The sequence below is a fragment of the Pundamilia nyererei genome, unplaced genomic scaffold (assembly GCF_000239375.1).
Source record: "Pundamilia nyererei isolate P.nyererei 1_Seehausen unplaced genomic scaffold, PunNye1.0 scaffold00006, whole genome shotgun sequence".
Classification (NCBI taxonomy): Eukaryota; Metazoa; Chordata; class Actinopteri; order Cichliformes; family Cichlidae; genus Pundamilia; species Pundamilia nyererei.
Window position 1 is genome coordinate 5,242,848 of NW_005187407.1, and position 19,296 is coordinate 5,262,143.

Consider the following 19,296-nt stretch of genomic DNA (forward strand, 5'->3'; position numbering starts at 1 on the left):
GGCCTGATTGTACACTTCAAGCCATTTATAATTCTTAACTTGTTAACAACACAAAACTGGAGCATCTGGGTGAAGAGCTACTGTAATCTTAAACTTCTTTATACTGATACAATGGGGAGTTTCACTGATTCGGCCCACATAAGATCAAAGTGGGCTTTTTGTGGCCCACCATGTAAAATGAGTTTGACACCCCTGTGTTTCCCTAGAAATTTTAAGTAAAAGTATAACATACCTGCTTCACACTTTAGTCTAACAGTAACAAAAGTATCTTAACCTTGTAACTCTTCAGGAGCTGCACAGTGTTGTTGCATAATAAAAGTGAAATTGAAAAATATTTTCTACATGGGGTGTTCAAACTTTTTAATCACTTGCTAAAAGCTCCTTTTACCAGCATGTACCCGAATTAGTAATTTTCTTCCACAGTTTGCTCTTCCTGTTAAACAGAACACAACTAACAAGTGTAGGTAGCATTGTTTGTTTGAGTCACTCGTTTATCTTTGGGCCGCACCTCACCAGCTGCTAGCATCTCCTCCTCACATGCCTTTGTAGACTGGTTGTGCTCCATGATGTGTTTTTGCCTCAACCTTAATGGAAACAGAGAGTTTTTAAACTGCAGTTAAAATGATCCAGGAGGTCAGTTCCAGCTGAAGGGGTATATTCTGCCTGTGTGTTTTATAATGTGGAGCCTACATTTTATCCTTAGAAATTTAGAGTTCACTCAACAGCTTTCAGCAATTTATAATGTTGTCTTTGTTCTGGATCTATACTGAAATACCTTTGAATGATTAGCAGTTTTAAAAAGGTGTTTTATATCCATCCTTTATACTGCAGCTCATCTCATCTCACAGCATATTATAGACCAAAGTATGAAATGCAAAATATATCACCTTTAAGTCATATTTAACTTAGTCACACTTAGACCTCTCAGAGCAGTTAAATAAATGATATCAAGTTTAACCATGACTAATATCTTATAGTTATACATCCATCCTCTTCTGATTAGTGTTATCAGCCCCCACCCCCGTGTGAACCTTGTACTTAATATACATTTATGTCATATATTTACTTACTAATTTATATACTTTTTTTGGCCAGGATGTGCGTGTGTATCATGAGGAGGTGGAGCTTGATGGCAGGGACCCTCAGCAGGACTACCTCCAATACAAAGAAACATGTGAGAGTCTGGCTAATCTCATGAGTGAGATCCAAGAGCTTAAGGCCAACGGAGCTAAGGACGGGGTAAGAATGTGTCATTATATGCTGATTTAATGGCAAACGATTCATGTACAACAGACACCTTACACATAGAGTTTGTAGTATAAGTATATCTAAAGCACCATAGCATTTATTGTGTCTTTTCTCAATAATAATGAAGGGCGACTGGTTGTATGTCTCCTCAGTGTGCAGAGGTTGAGAAGAAACGTATGCAGAGCTGCATCCACTTCATGAATCTGAAAAAGCTCAATCGACTTGCTCATATGCGTCTAAAGAAAGGCAGAGACCAGACACACGAGGTAACTCCCACGCAAGTCTCAAGCACTCTCAAGTAAAACCAAGTAACAGCTTAGGTTACTATCACTCTTTCATTCGCTTACTAAAAAAGTGCTGCCTCAAGCCTCCTTTGTGCTGACCTCGAAACCAGAACTGACCACTGAGCACTTTGGTTTCTTTGTAGCACCTAACAGTAGCAGCTGCCTCTGTCAGCGATCGGGGTTTTTATGCCTTTGGATTTAGTTTGTTAGTCTTAAGACATTTTCAATTAAACTTCAGTATTGTATTATGCATCTAAAAATATTTACTTACCGTAGAGTTTGCGAGTCAACTTTAACAATCTCTCTGTCTCTCCTCAGGCAAAACAGAAAGTCGATGTGCTGCACCTTCAGCTGCAAAATCTGCTGTATGAAGTCATGCATCTTCAGAAGGAGATCAGCAAGTGTCTGGAGTTCAAGTTAGTAAAAAAAAAAAAGATTTCATTTAAAATTGCTCATTGAACTTACAGAGAATAATTAGAATAGCGTTAGTTGCTTATTAGTTCCCTTGTTTTTAGTTTATACTTAGATTTTCAGAAACGTGTCACAGTAGTAATGAGTACTCGTTTCCATATTCCAGGTCTAAGCATGAAGAAATTGACTTGGTGAGTGAAGAAGAGTTTTACCAGGAGGCCCCGCCGGAAATTTCCAGGCCTCAACTCACAAAAAATGACCCCCACCAACTCACACTGGCGCGACTGGACTGGGAGCTTGAACAACGGAAGAGGTATTTTTAAAAAAAACAACAACAAACAAACCACAAGGCGCAGTGAAGGATTTGTGCCTGCACAAAGTGTTTGCAGCATGTTGTGTTTAAAAACTAATTTGCTAATGGATAATAGGGACACTGAACACTTGTTAAGAGTAGGGATGTGTATCGTTTAGGTTTTATCCAATACCGGTGCCAAACCGGTACTTTTGAAACGGTGCTTAAACGGTGCTCAAACCGTGCTTAAAGAATGGAGAACACAAAATTGGTCCAAAAACCTTTCATGTTCAGGTGTTTTTTGTAAAAAGATAACAATGTTAGCCTTTTCTGCAGCTATGGGGCATATATGGTATCACTCTTGGCTGGAAGCAGTGCTTAAACAATGGAAAAAACACAAACTTTATCCAAAAACCTCTCATGTTTAGCTGTTTCCCTCTTTTTCTTTGGCCTTTTTGGCCAGGGTGAAGGGAGTATCTGCCATCAAACAAGAAGACAGCTGCATGTAGCTATGATGATGTTTGCTAGTTCACCTTACATGCATTAATGTAATAACGTGGTTAGCCTACTCAACGTAAATTACACTCGAACAACATTAAGCTACTCACGCAGAGAAGAACGGCTGCTGCCACCATCATCCGTCATCATTTCTGCTGCACTGGCAGGGCTAGGGGCCAGGACTCTCCTCTTCGTGTTTTTGGGGGATGTTGCATAACAGGCAACCCACCCGCAGTAGATGTGCTCGGTGTGAGGTCTCGCAGCAAGCTATCAAATACGGCGCATTTCTGGGCTTTTAAAAAAAACGCTATGCGTCACCAGGTGTTTCATCGGATTTGAGGTGTTACCTCCTTTGACAGTATCACAGTATCAGCTTAACACAGTTGCAGGCTGCTGAGTTTGCATATTTTGCTGTGAAGTACAGCCAGACTTTTGACCGCTTCGCCTTGGACATTTTTAATCTGTAGCTCTGCTCTAAAAGAACGTACGTACCTGGCCCCGCCTACTATCCTCGGAAACGTAAAATGATTGGCAAGAATTCGAAGTGTATGACATCTCAGGGAAAAAAAGCACCGAAATAAAGCACCGAAATGTGCACTGCTTTTCGGTCTGGTTACTACCGTTTATGTCAGAACCGGTGCCATCATACCGGTACCCATCCCTAGTTAACAGTCTATTGTTGGATGCAGGTTGGCAGAGAAATACAAGGAATCACTAGCGTCGAAGGAGACAATTCAGAAGAGCATTGAGGTGAAGAAGGAGCATCTGAGAAGCTTGCAGCCAGGTCTTAATGCCATCATGCAGGTATCATTGCTGTGTTAATTCATAGTTTGTAATCTAAAGAAAAGCTCAGCGGTGTTTTGTACTTGTTGAGGTGAATTTTTAACTGCCGTGCCAACAGTTACACCACATATGCCTCCTATGTATGCTCACAGGCCTCCCTCCCAGTCCAGGAGTTCCTGTCTATGCCTTTTGAACAGACTCAGAAGCAGACGGAGATTGCCCGCCATCTGCCTCCACCTCTCTATGTCCTGTTTGTTCAAGCAAATGCTTATGGCCAGGCGTGTGGTGAGTAAGAATGAGAGACAATGATGTTTTCCAAGACAAAATATTAGTTTTTCTTTAAAGGATTGAAGTTTGGATCGCTTTGATTTTATTGCAGACAAGAACCTGATTGTCTCAATTAGTGGTGATGTAGATGAGGCCAAAGCCCTGTCCAAACCTCCAGAAGATTCCCAGGGTACAAAGGCACACATTTAATCTATGTATAACACACAGACGACTCATTTTGGGATTCATCAACAAACTTAAAACTGTGTATTCTGGTTTTATTCAGATGATGAGAGTGATTCTGATGCAGAGGAGGAGCAAGAGAAAACTGTGAGTATCTGGCACTGCTTTACTCATGAACGAACACACACACTCAGGACACTGAGGTCTATTGTTAGTTAGTATACAAATCACTGCTCTGGACACATGAACTGTCTCTGAAGCCATAGCTGTCATGCATTGAGTGGCAGGTATTGATCGGAGTGGCAGTGGGGGTGTTCTGGGAAATATTTACCGAGAATGGCTCTGTGACTGTAACCGGATCTTAGGTTTGTATTTGATTGCAAATACAGTGTGTATTTCTTTTGTTCTATCTCCATGTTTGAGCTCATCTGGAGCACTGTTTGCTTTTCAGGCTTCCTTTCGGTATTCTTTTTAAATGTGCTTGCAGGGGGCTAAGATTTTAGAGATGCTATGTCACTGGAATTACGTCTTTTATTTATTTTTTTTTTTTATTTTTTTTTTGTCTTTTTATTCAATTGCTTTTTATTGTCCATTTGACAGAAGAGAAGAAGGCCAACTGCAGGTGGCCAGCTGGATGATAAAAGACGAGAGATGCTGAAGAGGCACCCTCTGTCCCTAGGCATAGACTTGAAGTGTAAAGGTAACTCTTTCTCTGTGCTTCATGTCCTTGTTGGCAAAATCATTCTCTGTATTCACACAGCATCCTTCAACCCAAATATTTGCAGCCCCTTTGTGCTCCAACCCTTGTAACGTGACCATATATATATGGTGCTGTGCAACTGTACACCTATCAGATGGCATGTGAAACAAAGCAACTGTGGCTGTGACATGACAGCACTTGACCCTTGTGTTCCCTCTGCTGGCGATATATGGAATACAGTGACAGATTATAGGGAGATCTGCATTGCAGGCGTAACTCTACCTAAGGGGGGGTGGAGGGAGGAAGTGAGGGGGAGGCGGAGGGATGGAGGTGAGAAAGATGCTTGCAGCCTTGTAGTTCTGCAGCACCTACAACATCTTGTAAGCAGTTTTTCTCATCACCGCTCTTTGTCTGACTTCTGCTTTTATTTCTGTAGCCCCTCCTTTCCTCAGTTATCCTCACTGCTGCCAGCTGCAGCATTCGGTCTAGTGCAGTAAAAGCAAAAAGTGAGCGGTGTAGGTGTGAGTGAGTGACAATGTGTCACTGAGTTCACCGTGACTGCAGGGAGTGCAGCGAGAATTATGACCATCGGTGTAGTGGGTATCCCATAGGTGCCATTAGCTGCTGCTATGACCAAGGCCTGTTATTGCTCTGTAATGCGCTGCAGTGTAATATAAACCCAGAGGAGCTATCACTGGCAGGATTAATGAAAAGATTGAGTAGAGAGAATATAAGATTAAGATAGCAATCCATTAGTGTAACACCATGTGTTGTCTTCCTTGTGTCTACAGATGGCAGTGTACTCCATCTTTACTTCTACTACCTGATGAATCTGAACATTATCACTGTCAAGACCAAAGTGTCCACCTCCACCGATCTCAACACGGCCATCAGCGCAGGGTATGTGTGTAAACGTAAGGATTTGGCTCTCTCTCTGACCATGACAGCCTTATAAAAAAACCTAACAATGACTTTTTTTTTCCCCAGGGACCTCCTGAAGTCAGACACTCTCCTCAGCTGTCTCTACACCAGCGACCAGGGACGAGAAACACCCAATCCAGCTAATCGCTACCAGTTTGATAAAGTCGGGTAAGGAAGTAATGTTCATGGTTGATGTGGTGTGTACTGGATTACAGCTGGCTGAATTAACCTATAAGTTATTTTTAGGATCATTTCCTTTGGCGATTATGTGGAAGAGCTGGGCCATCCCTACATGTGGGTTCAGAATCTCGGAGGACTTCATTTTCCTAGTGACGCTTCGGAGGTGCGTGTGTGCTAACCTCAAGTATACAGCATGTGTTACAACTGTGTAATGTTAACTTTTGCTAATTTTTTTTTTTTTTAGGGTGTGCGCGTGGGTAGTTCACTGAGTGCGAGCCACATGGAGAACACCATGAAGCTGCTGAGGGGACGAGTCCAGTCCCGCTTGGCTTTGCACAGACAGTTTGCCTCTTTAGGTATGTTATTTGATTACAACCTTGCACACTGAATCATCCTAATGAAGAGATTGTTAAGTTTGTTTGTGTTCCCGTCATCAGAACACAGCATCATCCCCATCTCCAGCGAGTGTCAGCACCTTTTTCCTGCCAAGATCCTTTCCCGTTTGGCACGTTGGACCACAATCACTTACCAGGAGTACTTGGTAAGTGAAAGCAAATTGTCAAACGATTGTACTCAAATGTAAAGAAAGCATTAGTTAGAAGTGTGACTGATTTTGATATTTCCTTTCTTTTGCAGGAATTTCCATATACACGTCATGTGACTGAAGCTGGGCTGGCAAAGGAGACTGATCTGTACTTTATGGGAGTGGTTGAAAGAGGCACAGGTAAATCCTGTCGCTGACAGCATAACTGAATATTGCTGATGTTTTTTTTGTTTGCTTTGAATGTGATTCTATACGCAAACTCATCTGTGTCCCTTTCAGCTCGTCTTAATGCTGCAGTGGTGCTGAGTCCCAGATACCCAGAGATATCTCCTGTCTTCTCCCTCTCTCTGAGCTGGAAGGGAGAGCGCAGCGGACGCACCGACGACAACCTCCGAGTATGAACATTTCAAAACCTCTCAATGTGATTGTTTATAAATACAAGTCATTTTTCACTTTTTGACTCCCCTTTTTCACTTTTAAGGCCATGGAGAGCGAAGTTAACGTGTTCAAAAACGAACTACAAGGACCACGTCCTGGGCACCAGCTCCTGACCAATCAGTTTGCACGACTGTGCGTCTGCCTGGATGTTTATTTGGAGACAGAAGGACAAGACGACAGCGTGGAAGGACCGCGAGAGTTCCCCCGTGAGAAGATGTGCCTACGCACTGTCAGGTACAGTTAGAGAAAGAAGTGGGAAACTTTTTGATACATTTGGTGAAAGATTTTATCTCTGACCACCGGTTTGTCTCTTTCAATTCAGGGGTCCTAATCGTCTGAAGCCGTTCAAGTATAACCATCCTCAAGGTTTCTTCAGTCATCGCTAAAATTTGTGTGCACATAATTGTGTGTGTGTGTGCGCGCGTATGTATATAATTCTCCTTCTGTAGTTATCACTCTTAACTCCCTCAAGATTACCTTTGTGACTCTTTGACACACAAGTATCCTTTTTAAACACTTCATACCAGTTTGAAAATAAAAGAACATCCTATTTTCTGGAATGAGTTTGTCTTTTTTTGTCTTCCTTCGCTGCGTACAGACTTTGTTGTGCACACAAAATGTTTCTGTTTTATCCCCTTTCCTTCCTCTCCACCCTCACCTCTCTGAGTGCTGCTCTATTTATAGGTGTCGTCTGAGCTTGCTGATTATTATGCCATTGTGGTTCAGTGCTGGATATAGCTGAGTCATTTCCACAGAGGATCTCTCGCATTGAATAAAATATTTGGTCTATTGTCTGCTGTTAGCCTTTGACTTCTCATTTATCATCATAGTTTTAGTAAAGAGCAACAGGTTTTCATGTAGGATACTGATCCTCAATTTCTGACTTGATGCTAAAGTCAAGGAAAACGGTCATTTAATGATTAGCTAGCTTTAGCTTTATAGAAGAATCTCTCCTTTGCTCTTGTGTGTTGCAGCAAAGATCCAGCAGCAGGTAATCAAATCTAGGAATTCAATGCTGCACAGATGCATGGAAATAATGTCTGTAATTGCAAGAGAAAGGAAGCATTACTTATTGGAAAATGGGCAGTAAATGCTAATGGTTGAGATGAGACTGGTAAATGGTACAAAATGATTCAATAGATTGAGAATACTGTAACGCTTACCAGTGGCACAAACATGAAGCCCAACAGATGAGTGTCTGTTGGCTGTGCAAAGACATGGGAGCATCTTACAAGCATATTGTTGAGCCAGCCTATCCCCATTTGGAGTTAAGAGTCACCGCTAACCAGTACGAAGTTGTGAGTGATCGTCTATGATGAAATGTGAATACTGAAGTGTTTTCCAGTGTGTCATGGTGGCTTGGTTTGCACTGTGACCTCGCTGGTTATGAACGCACCACCCAGCCACTGTGTAGAGTGTGCATGTTCCCCCTGTACTCCAGTTTCATCCAACAGGCCAAAGACATGCACGTTAGGTTAACTTGTGATTCTAAATGGGCCATAGGTGTGAATGTGTATCTCTGTTCGCCCTGTGAGAGACTGGCAATCTATCCAGGATGTACCTCTCCCGCCTTGTGACAGCTGGGATAGGCTCTGCGACCCCAAAGAGGACGAGCAGTTAAAATTGATGGATCTTATATTGGTTCACTTTTGTTCAGTTTGCACCGAGAGCAGTCACATTTAGCAATGATGTAAATGTTTTGGAAAAAAATAAACTTTACAGAGTGCACAATCATCAATAAAACAGTCAATTTCTGTTTAACAACAGATGGCAGTGACAGCAGTCAAAGCAATCTCCGTCTTCCGACTCTGGTTTTTTAATGACACGGTCGCTGATCTCATTAATACACAGCCATCTATTAGATGCAGTGAAATTGGATTACAGGGGGGGTGCAGTCGTGCCAGGAGAGAGAGCCTCACAATGTCAGCCAAAGTGTGTCCAATGTCAGTGTTTCACCAAGAAAGTGAAGCTTTTGGTGATGGCACAAATCTAACAGTTACCTGCTTTTCAGTAGGATGGTAATGAATGTCTTTTTCACCTGCACTCATTAGGAAATCCTATTAAAAGTAACCACACATTTTATTTCTGTCAAACAAAAGAAATCTTAATATTTCAAAATATTACCAAACCACAAGTGACAGAGGAGGATTTGCATTTCTTATTTATACGTTTCAAAGCAAAAGCCTGCTCTGTTTAATTTTATGGCTGTGCCTGTAGGACAATTTGATCATTCTGGTGATTTTTAATTAACAATCCTAAGATAAATGTGCGTCCTCTGCTCCTGTTTGTAATGAGACAGGCCTTGGAAATGAGAGAGAGAGTCTGTGCGAGCCGGCGACACTGCTCTTGATTTATACATGAACGCGGTCTGTGGGACATGAGGAAGGGTGCAGCAGCTTTGGAGAGTGGGTACAGCTCCCCCTCTCCACAGCCGCAATGCAGTGCAATAACTCGCAGCGTTTACCTTTTGGCATCGCACCTCGTAGAATTTCTCTTGACACTTTATTAATCTTCACTTTAATGAGCTGCAGATTTCTGCATACATGAAGAAAAGCCGCCAAGCCTTGTGTGCTTCATTTTTCATTCTTTATTTTTGTGTTTCATATTGCATATTCTCAGCAGTTTATACAGAGCACAGTCATCATTGTCCTAACACTGCAGACTAGAAGAGTGAGACACTCCAGTTCACCTGTAAGGAGAAGCTGCATTAAGGTGCACAACAAGCAAAATTCAAGTCTTCCTTATTTATTCATTCGTAAATATAACATTTGTGTTTCCCTAAATATAAGTTTTCATATTCAATATCTGTGACAATCTTTAGCTAGACATTGGTTTGACATCTCTACCCTTGAAGGCTTGCGTAGGTGCAGCAGGGTCCTCCTGCCCCCATCAGCGGGAATCCTGTTTAAATGCACTTGATATTGATTAAGGGCAGTTGTCACATTCTGATAAAGAGTTTAAGAGCATTCTGTATTCACTACAGTCATACATCAGAAGCATCAGGGGCATATAATGGCCATACGTAGGGAGCGGGGGGGTATTTGCTACAGAAATCACTATTGCTTACATACTGTTACCTGCTTGGCTTTGGGCATTTTATTGCCCATCTGAACTGCTGGGTACATCCAGCTTCTCTTTCTCTTCAGTCACTTTTTGCCCTTTCCTCACCTCACCTCCCTCCATCACAGATCTTTGGCATCTCCTCCTCTAGCCCTGAAACGCAGCATTTTTGTCTTACTTCTTGGGTTTCTCCTCCTTGCTTTCCTTTGACTCAGTGCCAGAAGATTTCTCAGCCTTCTCCGTCTTTGCTCCTTCCTTCACCTCTTTACTAGCCTCCTTTTTCTCCTCTGGCTTCTTCTCCTCTTTCTTGCTATCTTTTTTCTCAGGCTCTGCTTTAGGCTTCTCTTCTGGCTTCTTCTCCTCTGTTTTTTTCTCCTCTGGTTTCTTCTCCTCTGGCTTCTTCTCCTCCTTCTTGCTCTCTGTTTTCTCAGGCTCTGCTTTAGCAGCTGGCTTTGCCTCAGGTTCGGCCTTCTCTGATTTAGGAGCAGAGGGCTTCTCCTCCTCCTTGGCAGGGGGAGTACTCTCTTTAGCCTCAGACTTGGGGGCTGGCTTGTCCTCAGCAGGCTTGCTGGGAGTTACAGGTTTTGAAGCCTCTTCCTTTTTTGGTGTTTCCTCTTCTTTGCTTTCTTTCTTTGTTTCAGGTTTGTCCACCTTCTCTGGTTCTTTCTCTTTGGGTTCCTGCTTCTTCTCCTCCTTCACAGGCTGCTCTTTCTCCTTCTTTTCCTCTTTGACAGGCTGAGGCTTCTCTTTTTTCTCCTCTTTTTCCTCCTTTTTAGGGGTGTCTTTGGCAGAAAATGGTTTGGCCTTCTCCTTCTCTGGAGACTTTGGTTCAGGGCTCTTGGGAGGAGGAGATTTGGACTCAGGAGACTTGCTGGGTGGGGATTTGGACACGGGTGACTTTGACTCATCTCCTGCAGGAGACTTGGCTGCAGGGGACTTGGCAGGTGATTTGGGCATTGGGGATTTGGCTGCTGGTGATTTGGCTTCTGGTGATTTTTGTGGCGATTTAGATTCTGGTGATTTGACAGTAGGAGATTTAGATTGAGGAGATTTTGAAGGAGGGGAAGCAGCTTTTTCTGGAGATTTGGACTTTTCTTCTTCTTCACCTGCCTTTTCTTCCTCTCCTTTCTCCTCTTCCTCTCCCTCTTCTTCCTTTTCCTCCTCTTTTTCTTCCTCTCCCTCTCCTTCCTGCTTCTCATCTCCTTTTTCCTCACCTTCTTCTTCACCCTCTTCTTCTTTGGTTTCTTCACCCTCTCCTTCCTCTGCTTCTTCTTCATCTTCTTCTTTCTTTTCCTCCTCATCTTCATCTGCTTCCTCTGTCACCTCCGTCACCTGTGTTTCATCTGTCTGTTCCTCTACAATGACTGTATCAGAGATCTCTTCTCCTTTTACTTTCAAGTGAGCAGAGATTCTGCTTTCCAGGTAGGAGTATGGGCCTCCACCTGACACAAAGCGATTCTCCTCTCCCTCCAGTAGTTTCCTGTTTGGAAGACAAGAACACAGAGAATGAAAGTGTTAATCACTTTTAGCATAAAGAAACCAATTTAAAGTTACATTTTTTAGATCCCAACTAACCTGTAAGCAGCAATTTCGATATCCAGAGCCATCTTCACATTCAGAAGCTCCTGGTAATCTTTTAGCTGGCTAGCCATCTCCCATTTTGTAGTTTTTAACTCGTTGTCGAGCTGATTGATGGTTTCCTGCAAAACAAACGTAAACATCCTCTCTGGTCACATATCATTCATCAAGTGTCTGAAAAGAGATTTGCAGTATTGGTGCATTTCTGCTTTTTCTGCATGTCTGTGCTGATGCCTTGCCTGTAGTGAGTTGAGGTCGTCTTGGTGTCTGTCTTCACTCTCTATACGCTGCCTCTCCAGTGACTCCTTGGTTCCTCGAAGAGTCTCCAGCTCAATGGTGCGGCTCTGGAGCTGGCGGCGGTATTCTGCAATCTCTTCCTGGGTTCCACGGATTGCATCCTGGTTAGACCGAGCAGCCTCGGACAGATGCTCCATGCGCACTGTGGAAAAAAACGAATTTTAAAAAGTACATGACATGTTTAGAAATCACTTTTAATTAAGATAATCGCCTGAAACATGACATATATGCATACTTTTAAAAGAAAGGGGAACATTTTGAGTCTAAAGACGTAGGCCTTTTTTTTAACTGAAAATATTTAACCATTCCTGCTTTAGAGAACAGACAGTTACTACAAAGATCCTCTGTAACCTTGACACTGTCCAGCTGCCAGTCAATAGTCTGACTCAGCTCCCTCCTGCATCCAAGCATGAATAAACCACTGCTGCAGTCAGCTGGACTCAAAGAAGGTCAATTTGTTTGTACCTTTTACTAGCTGTACCAGGTCAAAATGTACACCTACTGAGAGGGATTGGGTATAGACCAATATGTCCTTTGACATACCCAAAACTACAATGCGCAGGAAACCCTTCTGGGCCTTCAAAGTTGTCAGCAGTGTGTTTATGTAGCACCATAAAAGTCAGAAGGGCTGTGTCTAAGTGCTGCTCACAGTGGCTGTAAGATCATGTCTCACTTATTGCTTTGCTAGTAATTCTATGCATCAGATCTACGTCCAGGTGCTTTTATTAATCACATCAGCCAGGAGAAGATGGCTGTAAAAAGCACGACCGACTGATGAAACATTATCAGCCCGCCGCGACCTTGAAAGGTACTTTTCTACTCGTGGAAGTCCAGGGTCAGATCCATCAGCACAGCAAAAAGAGAAACAGGCAGTGAACACCCACTGCTAGTCGGCAAGAGTGCAAATTAATCGTAGTCTCTTCGCTGTGTGCCACCTCACCTCTGCAGGGCTGGCCTTTAATTTTTTTTAAATATTCTTTTAAAAGGTCACTATGCCGCAACTGCGCAGTCATAGAAAAGGGCACCAACTAAGATAAAAGGCAAATTATTGATATTATTTAAGTGATTATTATTATTTTATGTATTTATTTGCGCATTTCCAAACTGGTTACCTTGCTTCTTTCGCGTAATTCGTCACTTGTAATTTAACCTCTAAAGTTTTCGATGTGATAGATTAATAAATGTTATCAACCAACATTCCAACGTAACAGTCGGAGACGCCTCAAATAAATCCCGATGTGGAGCCATGAGGCACGCTTCAGCACCACGGACAGCGGACAAACGTGACTTTACGCACGGAGACTTTTGATCGTTTCAATAAACTTTCCTCCTCTTTTTTGATCGGACTCACCTTTGAACCACTCCTCGGCGTGCACTGAGGTCTTGGATGCGTGACTGTCCAGCTGCGAGCGGATCTCGCGCAGTGCGGTGGTGACGTCCGCCTTCAGGGTGTCCCGCATGTCGAAGCTCACCTGCGCGCTCTGAATCTGCTCCAAGAGCTCCGCCACTTCTTCCTCGTGGTTCTTCTTAAGAAAAGCGGCCTCCTCGTCCAGCGCACGGAGCTTCTTGTCTAGCTCCAGGCGTACCAGCCGGCACTCCTCGACATACTTTTTCATAGCGCGAGCGGCAGCCTCCAACTCTTCCCGGTTCCGCGCTTCATCCTCCAGCCTGACCCGCAGGTGCTGGATGTCCTCTTCCAAGTGCTCGTGCTCCACAGCCGCGCGGGCCTTCTCTCCGGTCAGCTGCTGCAGGAGACCCCTGAGGTCACCCAGTTCCCTCTCGTAGTGCTCCCCGACCGAGGCGCGCCCGGCTTGGTTCTGCCGCAGCGCCGCCGCTTCCGCCTCCAGGTTGCGGTTGTGCATCTCCAGGTTGCGCACCTTGTCGATGTAGCCGGCAAACCGGTCGTTCAGAGCTTGCAGGATCTCTTTCTCGCTCTTCCGAGTCATGTCGCCGTTAAAGGTCTCCAAGCTGTCGATTGAGGATGGCTGGCTGTAGGTGAGGCGACGGCGCTGGGAGTGAAAGCCGCTGGAGGACACGGAGGCGGGCCGAGCCTTGCGGTACGAGCTCGGGCCCATGAAGTGATGCTCTACCGTGAAACTCATGTTGGCTGGGCCGGTGAGAACTGACTGCAGTAGGAGGGAGAGCGATCAGCTTTTATAGGAGGGAGGGAAAAGACAGTAGTCAGCACCAAGACACGCTCGTTTTTAAAGAGATACCTTTTCCTCAGAAAACTACCGGCTGCGCAGGAATGGCAAGACGATACTCGCTCCCGTTAGTGTAGGATCCTGATGATAAGTATGTATTTTGAAGGTATTAGAGGTGTTGATGAGGGGATACTTTACTGACGGAACAATCCTAAATATTGGGACTATAACATGCGATATGTTTTTTAAGCATCCAAAACTGCACCTGGAAATATCTAGGCGATGTTTCAAAACAAGATTGTAATATAAATAATTTTAATCATATTCACAAATGCCTGCTTCTGGGTTTCTTTACGCAGTTTTAAAAATATATATATTTAAAAACACATGGGAATACTGTGGGCATACATGTGGCTAAAGTCCTGGTGGACCTTCTTTCTAATATGTTTCTTTAATAGGGACAACTCATCTTAATAATAAATACCACTTTAAAATGTAACAAACTGTAAATGATTTTAGCAAATTTGCTCATTTCCATCTGTGACTGATTGTGTGGGTGTCCACTGTGTTCTGCTGATGCTCTCTGTAGCTTCACTGCTGCAGTGTGAGTTTGCAGATCCACAGCCATACCCCCTGGGACTCAACTCAACTGCTGGGCCATTGACAGACTCCTTCTTTTAGTACAGGCACACACACAAAGAGTATTTCCTTCTTTCCCCTTTTCAGAAAGCAGCTTCCCATCACTTAGTTTCTGCTTCTTTTTGAGAGAGCAATTTTAACATGTGCAGAATCTGATTGCAGGTTGAGTGTGTGATGCACACAAATGACACAGAAACCAAAAACAGCAGCATGAGTTACACTGATACAGCATTCACAGAAACCCCAAACAGCTGTCTCTGCTGATCTAAAGAGATGTCTGCTCTGAGAAGAGGAGCAGTTCTGAAGAGCACATACAGCACCTATTGATCACTCAGGGTGAGTGAGTTTATTCTACCTTAAAGGGAAACTGTAGGCCTCGCCTTTAATATGAGCAAATATTTGGAAGAATCCACCATTTAGCAGACAGCAGCGATTTCTCGTTTTCAGCCATTCTTTGTTATTGTAACATTAATGTCATCAGCTCAGTGACACCCATAGATGTGTGACACTTAAGTGCTCTATAGCAGATGTGCTACATTTGTAATGAAACACGCAAAAGTCTCTGTGTGCTTTGCATCACGTCTCACACGTTTGGGGTGGGGTGGTGGGGGTGGGGGTTCTCCAGCATAGGAATTACATGCGTCACAGCCCCTCCATCCACTGGCTGCATGTTTTATAGATGAGGATAATGCAACAGAGATGACAGGATTCTGCTGTGAAAGGCACTTTCTGTAGCGCATGTCAAAATGTAAGTGCACATGAAATATAAGCAGCAGGCCAGATCTGAGGTTTATCAGCAGTTATTGCAGTAACTCAAAACAGTCTGGCCTGAAAGCACGAGTATCTGTTACTTGAAACCAAAAATCTTGTAACAGCCAAACTAAGATATATTGCTTGGAATATGACCTCCAAATAACAGGTCACCTGCAGTCTGTCTCCTGCTTTTGCTTCTCAGAATTAACATAATCCTCTCTCCTGTGCTGTCATAGGTGAATTAATCAGTCACATTTTTCAAAATAGCTGAAAGCTTGATGACTGCCACTGCAAAGGCTTTTGATAGAAGAGCACAAAGGATGTTGCCATGTAGCGGCCTTGTCCTTGAAGCGATGGATGGACAGACAGCAGCAGAGTGAGACAGATACAGAGATGGAAAATAGCAGAATCGATGCAGAGGAAAACGTCAGAAAAAAGTGAAACGTGTCCCAGAGGAATGATATCTTGCATTTGCAGGTGCACTGAGTTTAGGCTGTGGAGTTTCCCTTGTTTCAGAGGGGTATATTTAGACATTTCAGTGATTTGAGACTATCAGAGAACAGAAGAGCTGCAAGGATGTGTTGGAAGACAGACAACGAAGAACACAGTAGTCAGGGAACAAGTGGATGCACTGAAGGAGGGATGACAGGGTGTGACTGGAACTGGGGGACAAAACAGGGAGTCACCTTGGGAATGACATCCAGAAAAATGGTAGTCCGAAGTCTAACGGATGAATCAACTGTAATTCAATTAAGGTTTTAGATAGTGTTTCCTTACATTAGACTTCTGTGTGTTTGAGTATGTGTGCATGCATGTTTATGCATGTAACTGAGGCTGATGCTTTTTTTTTCAGAACTACACAGCAGTCATGCAGATAATAAAAAATAGCTTTGTAACTGTGGAAATTTACTGACCATAGAGAAGTAGCTCACAGCTTGATCATGGCTCTGCCAGACCCAGAGATTGAACTTTCTAGAAAGCATCTAAACTTGACTCCGTTACAGCACCACCTGCTGGTCAGTCAGCAGAATGCCGGTGTCATCCCCACATGTGTCCACAGGGGGCAGCAGAGCCCCGCTGCCACTCAGCCTGTAACATTTTATTTCCTGTGTTGCTCGCGTCTCTTTCACAAACGAGGGAAAGTTCAAACGAAACCACTCCAGCTTTTTCACCAAACACCGATGTGATGTGTGGTTAAAATGTATCAGCCGCCCTCTTTACTCGAGAAGTGGAGTCAGGAGAACAACGAGTTGGTAAATAAGTGTAAGGTGGGTAAGGCCGGCTAGCAGGTCTACATTTAATCACAGCTCTGCGATTAATTAGCAATACTAACATCAAATAAAACTGTAACTGCGAATAGATTAGATGACTAAAAATCTCATAGTTTAATTCATGTGCTAAAATGTAAAACAGAGCCAGTTTTTCTCCTGACAGACTGAAAGTCCTTCTGTGCTGTCTTTTTCTTCAATGATTGTATATTAGCCTCCCTACCGTAACATAATACAGAAATAGAAGAGGTTTGCGTATGTATTAAGGTGTTATACAATTATGTAAAATACTCTACCTGGAGAACAAGTCATGAAGTCTTCTTTATGATATTGTTTTGGATTATTATTGGAGATGTAGAACAGCGTTAAGTTACACAAAGCCACTTATACCAAACATAAGAAAGGAGTAGGGGGTATCCCTCATGATGGTAGTTTGTAATGTGAAGTGCTCTCAAAAATACTCTCATGAAGGTATCTGACATAAATTTATCCAACACTGTGGTACATCCTGATCATGGTGTCATTTTGCTTTCACTTGATTGTTTCAGCAGCAGGAGGCAGGTGGAGGTGCTGTGAGCCAAGACCACAGGCAGTCCAGCCTGAGGTGGTGTTCCTCTGAATTTCACAAACTTTTGAGGAAAATCCAAGGTACTATGTGATATATTTGTCACATTTTATTTTTCAAATCATCACAAATGTTAATATTAGACACAGATAATTTGAGTAAATACAAAAAGCATTTTTTAAATGTAAATGATTAGTTCATTTATTAAGAGCTATTCATTAAAAAAAGCTATCCAAACCTACCCACCTCAGAAAGCTGAGAATAGGTTCACTAGCCACACCCAGGTCTGATTACTGCCAGACCAGCTGAATCAAGAAATCTCTTAAATTAAAACAGTCTGACAAAGTGAAAAGTTCTCAAAAAGCAACACATCATGCCACGACCCAAAGAACCACCCGAGAAACAAATTCACTGACATCCTTCAGTCCGGAAAGGGCTACAAAGAAATTTCCTACGGCTTTAGGATTCCAGTGAACCACAGTAAGAGCCATCATACACAAATGGAGAAAAACTTGGAACAGTGGGGAAACTTCTCAGGAGTGACCAGGAGGCCAAAATTACTCCAAGAGTGCAGCGACGACTCATCCAGGAGGTCAGAAAATACCCCGAAACAACATTAAAGAACTGAAGACTTCATACGTCAGTTAAGGTCAGAGTTGATGATTCAATAATAAGAAAGAGACTGGGCAACAATGGCATCCATAGGAGAGTTCAAGGAGAAAACCACTGCTCAAACACAAAGACTTCTCGATCCCCAAGACAGGAGAATATTTTGTAGGCTGATGAAATGAAAGGTTGAACTTTTTGAAGGTTTAATAAAAAAAAATTCTGATTTACTCAGTTTATCTTTGTCTAATATTGAAATTAGTTTAATGATCTGAAACATGCAAGTGTGACAAATATATATTTAAAAAAGGAAGTCATGACACCGTATAATTTACCTCAATGCAGCTTCTTTCTACGCGTCTCTCTTCTGCAGGTATTCCTCCTCATGTAGATCACTCGCAGCTGGAGTTGGCAGTGGTGTATAATACATGTGTATGCTTTACTGCTCAGTCTCAATTTTCAGAAGCTGAGCTGCTCCTCAAAGAAGCCACTGAGCGAGGTAGGCCTCTATGTGAAAAAATGGCCATATATGATACGATTCAGGAACTAATGCCACAAATCCAAGTTTTTGTAAGTTCAGAGATTCTCAAGTGTGAATTTTACAGCCTGCCATTCTTCTTTACAGTGTTACAGGTGACAGGAAATAACGCTGATACTTCTGATCCGCTTGTGCTGTGGAGAGCAGGGCTTAAATCAGCGGGAAACACAGCTTTGCATCCTCATGTTTTGTACCTCCTCTGTCTGCAGTGGGCACTATGGCTGGCCAAATGCCAGCTAGAAAATATAGGGGAATTACAGGTAAGATGATTTTTAGGTTATGTCCACGCCTTTCTACTTTCTTTTTAGTTTTAAACAAACTATAGGATCTATGCATGGATTAGCCACATGAGATGCCTGTTTAACTGCTTTATATGGGAAAAATCCCTGTGCTGATTTTGACTTGTTCTTTGTTACCTTGTAGAAATTAAGTCACCTGACACAGAGTTGGTAGAAACTATTTTCCCACAGTTATTTGTTGGATTCATGCTATCCCAGTGTTTTCTGTCACTGCATGTAATACAAACTACATTGATGATACTCCACAGTGTATAAGCATTTAAAGACCTGTGTGCAGTCCCCATCTGTCGAGTGGAGATGGAAGTTTGATCTTGGATTTGTTTTTGTTCTTGTTTAAAATGATTCAGTTATTGTATTTTTTCATGTCATGCAGGAGCAGATGTCTTCTCTTTGTGAGATAGTATGTGATGGAGTTGGGGATGGCAGTCCAAGCGAGGCAAAAGGAAGGTTGTCAAAGAGTCCTCTGTTGGTGATGGAACCGAAAAGGCTTACCGAATTATTACAGATCTGCACTTCCATTGCTCAAGGTTGGCTACATTCATGCTTTTTAGCAATGTATTTTTGAGGCTCAGTTATAGTTGTTTCTGCTCATGCTACCATAATTAATAAGGCATAAGTCATAGTGTAGATTTCGCCTCTCTGCTTTGCAAATTAACATTTCACCTCGGTGATCCCTTGTCAGCAAACTATTATTACATGCTTCCAAAATCAGTATTTGTGACATGTTTAAAGGTTTGTGTGTTGCTAACAGAGACGGGCAGTAACGCGTTACTGTAATCCGATTACTTTTTTCAAGTAAC

General features: G+C 42.8%; 3 protein-coding genes across 5 annotated transcripts in view; 2 read left to right on the forward strand and 1 right to left on the reverse strand.

Annotated features, from left to right (window-relative positions):
• The window catches only part of thoc5 (THO complex 5), an 8,959-nt gene extending 1,650 nt beyond the window's left edge, over positions 1-7,309 (forward strand). Inside the window, exons 3-20 of the mRNA XM_005722252.1 lie at positions 1,096-1,239; positions 1,401-1,514; positions 1,851-1,948; positions 2,110-2,256; positions 3,423-3,537; positions 3,669-3,801; positions 3,896-3,973; positions 4,070-4,113; positions 4,567-4,666; positions 5,458-5,566; positions 5,654-5,755; positions 5,834-5,930; positions 6,012-6,123; positions 6,205-6,308; positions 6,404-6,491; positions 6,591-6,706; positions 6,793-6,983; positions 7,072-7,309. Of these exons, the coding sequence (XP_005722309.1) occupies positions 1,096-1,239; positions 1,401-1,514; positions 1,851-1,948; positions 2,110-2,256; positions 3,423-3,537; positions 3,669-3,801; positions 3,896-3,973; positions 4,070-4,113; positions 4,567-4,666; positions 5,458-5,566; positions 5,654-5,755; positions 5,834-5,930; positions 6,012-6,123; positions 6,205-6,308; positions 6,404-6,491; positions 6,591-6,706; positions 6,793-6,983; positions 7,072-7,135 (1,956 nt within the window). The 3' untranslated portion in view covers positions 7,136-7,309. The remainder of the gene's footprint in view (positions 1-1,095; positions 1,240-1,400; positions 1,515-1,850; positions 1,949-2,109; positions 2,257-3,422; positions 3,538-3,668; positions 3,802-3,895; positions 3,974-4,069; positions 4,114-4,566; positions 4,667-5,457; positions 5,567-5,653; positions 5,756-5,833; positions 5,931-6,011; positions 6,124-6,204; positions 6,309-6,403; positions 6,492-6,590; positions 6,707-6,792; positions 6,984-7,071) is intronic.
• Positions 7,310-9,321: 2,012 nt separating this feature from the next.
• On the reverse strand, positions 9,322-13,917 carry LOC102200433 (neurofilament heavy). Its single transcript, XM_005722407.2, has 5 exons — positions 13,036-13,917; positions 11,627-11,826; positions 11,385-11,509; positions 11,024-11,289; positions 9,322-10,822 (listed from the first exon to the last, which is right to left on the reverse strand). The coding sequence occupies exons 1-5, from the start codon at positions 13,784-13,786 to the stop codon at positions 9,984-9,986; spliced, it is 2,181 nt and encodes a 726-aa protein (XP_005722464.2). The 5' UTR covers positions 13,787-13,917; the 3' UTR covers positions 9,322-9,983.
• A 2,385-nt stretch (positions 13,918-16,302) lies between these two features.
• The window catches only part of fancg (FA complementation group G), a 9,189-nt gene continuing 6,195 nt past the window's right edge, over positions 16,303-19,296 (forward strand). For 2 of the 3 annotated variants that reach the window (XM_005722253.1, XM_005722255.1), the window contains exons 1-5: positions 16,303-16,488; positions 17,037-17,136; positions 18,033-18,158; positions 18,285-18,457; positions 18,870-19,023. In XM_005722253.1, coding sequence (XP_005722310.1) covers positions 16,420-16,488; positions 17,037-17,136; positions 18,033-18,158; positions 18,285-18,457; positions 18,870-19,023 — 622 coding nt within the window. In that variant the 5' untranslated portion in view covers positions 16,303-16,419. The remainder of the gene's footprint in view (positions 16,489-17,036; positions 17,137-18,032; positions 18,159-18,284; positions 18,458-18,869; positions 19,024-19,296) is intronic. The other variant, XM_005722254.1, reaches the window with a different exon arrangement.

What these genes read in the sequence shown, in the direction of transcription:
- LOC102200433 (XM_005722407.2), bottom strand. Translation starts at nt 13,786, where the DNA reads ATGAGTTTCACGGTAGAGCATCACTTCATGGGCCCGAGCTCGTACCGC. An exon ending in CGCCGAGGAGTGGTTCAAAG is followed by an intron (nt 11,827 to 13,035) that starts GTGAGTCCGATC and finishes TTTTTTCCACAG; the next exon opens with TGCGCATGGAGCATCTGTCC. An exon ending in AGAAGAGGGTGAAGAAGAAG is followed by an intron (nt 10,823 to 11,023) that starts GTGAGGAAAAAG and finishes TCAAATCACCAG; the next exon opens with AATCTAAATCGCCACAAAAA.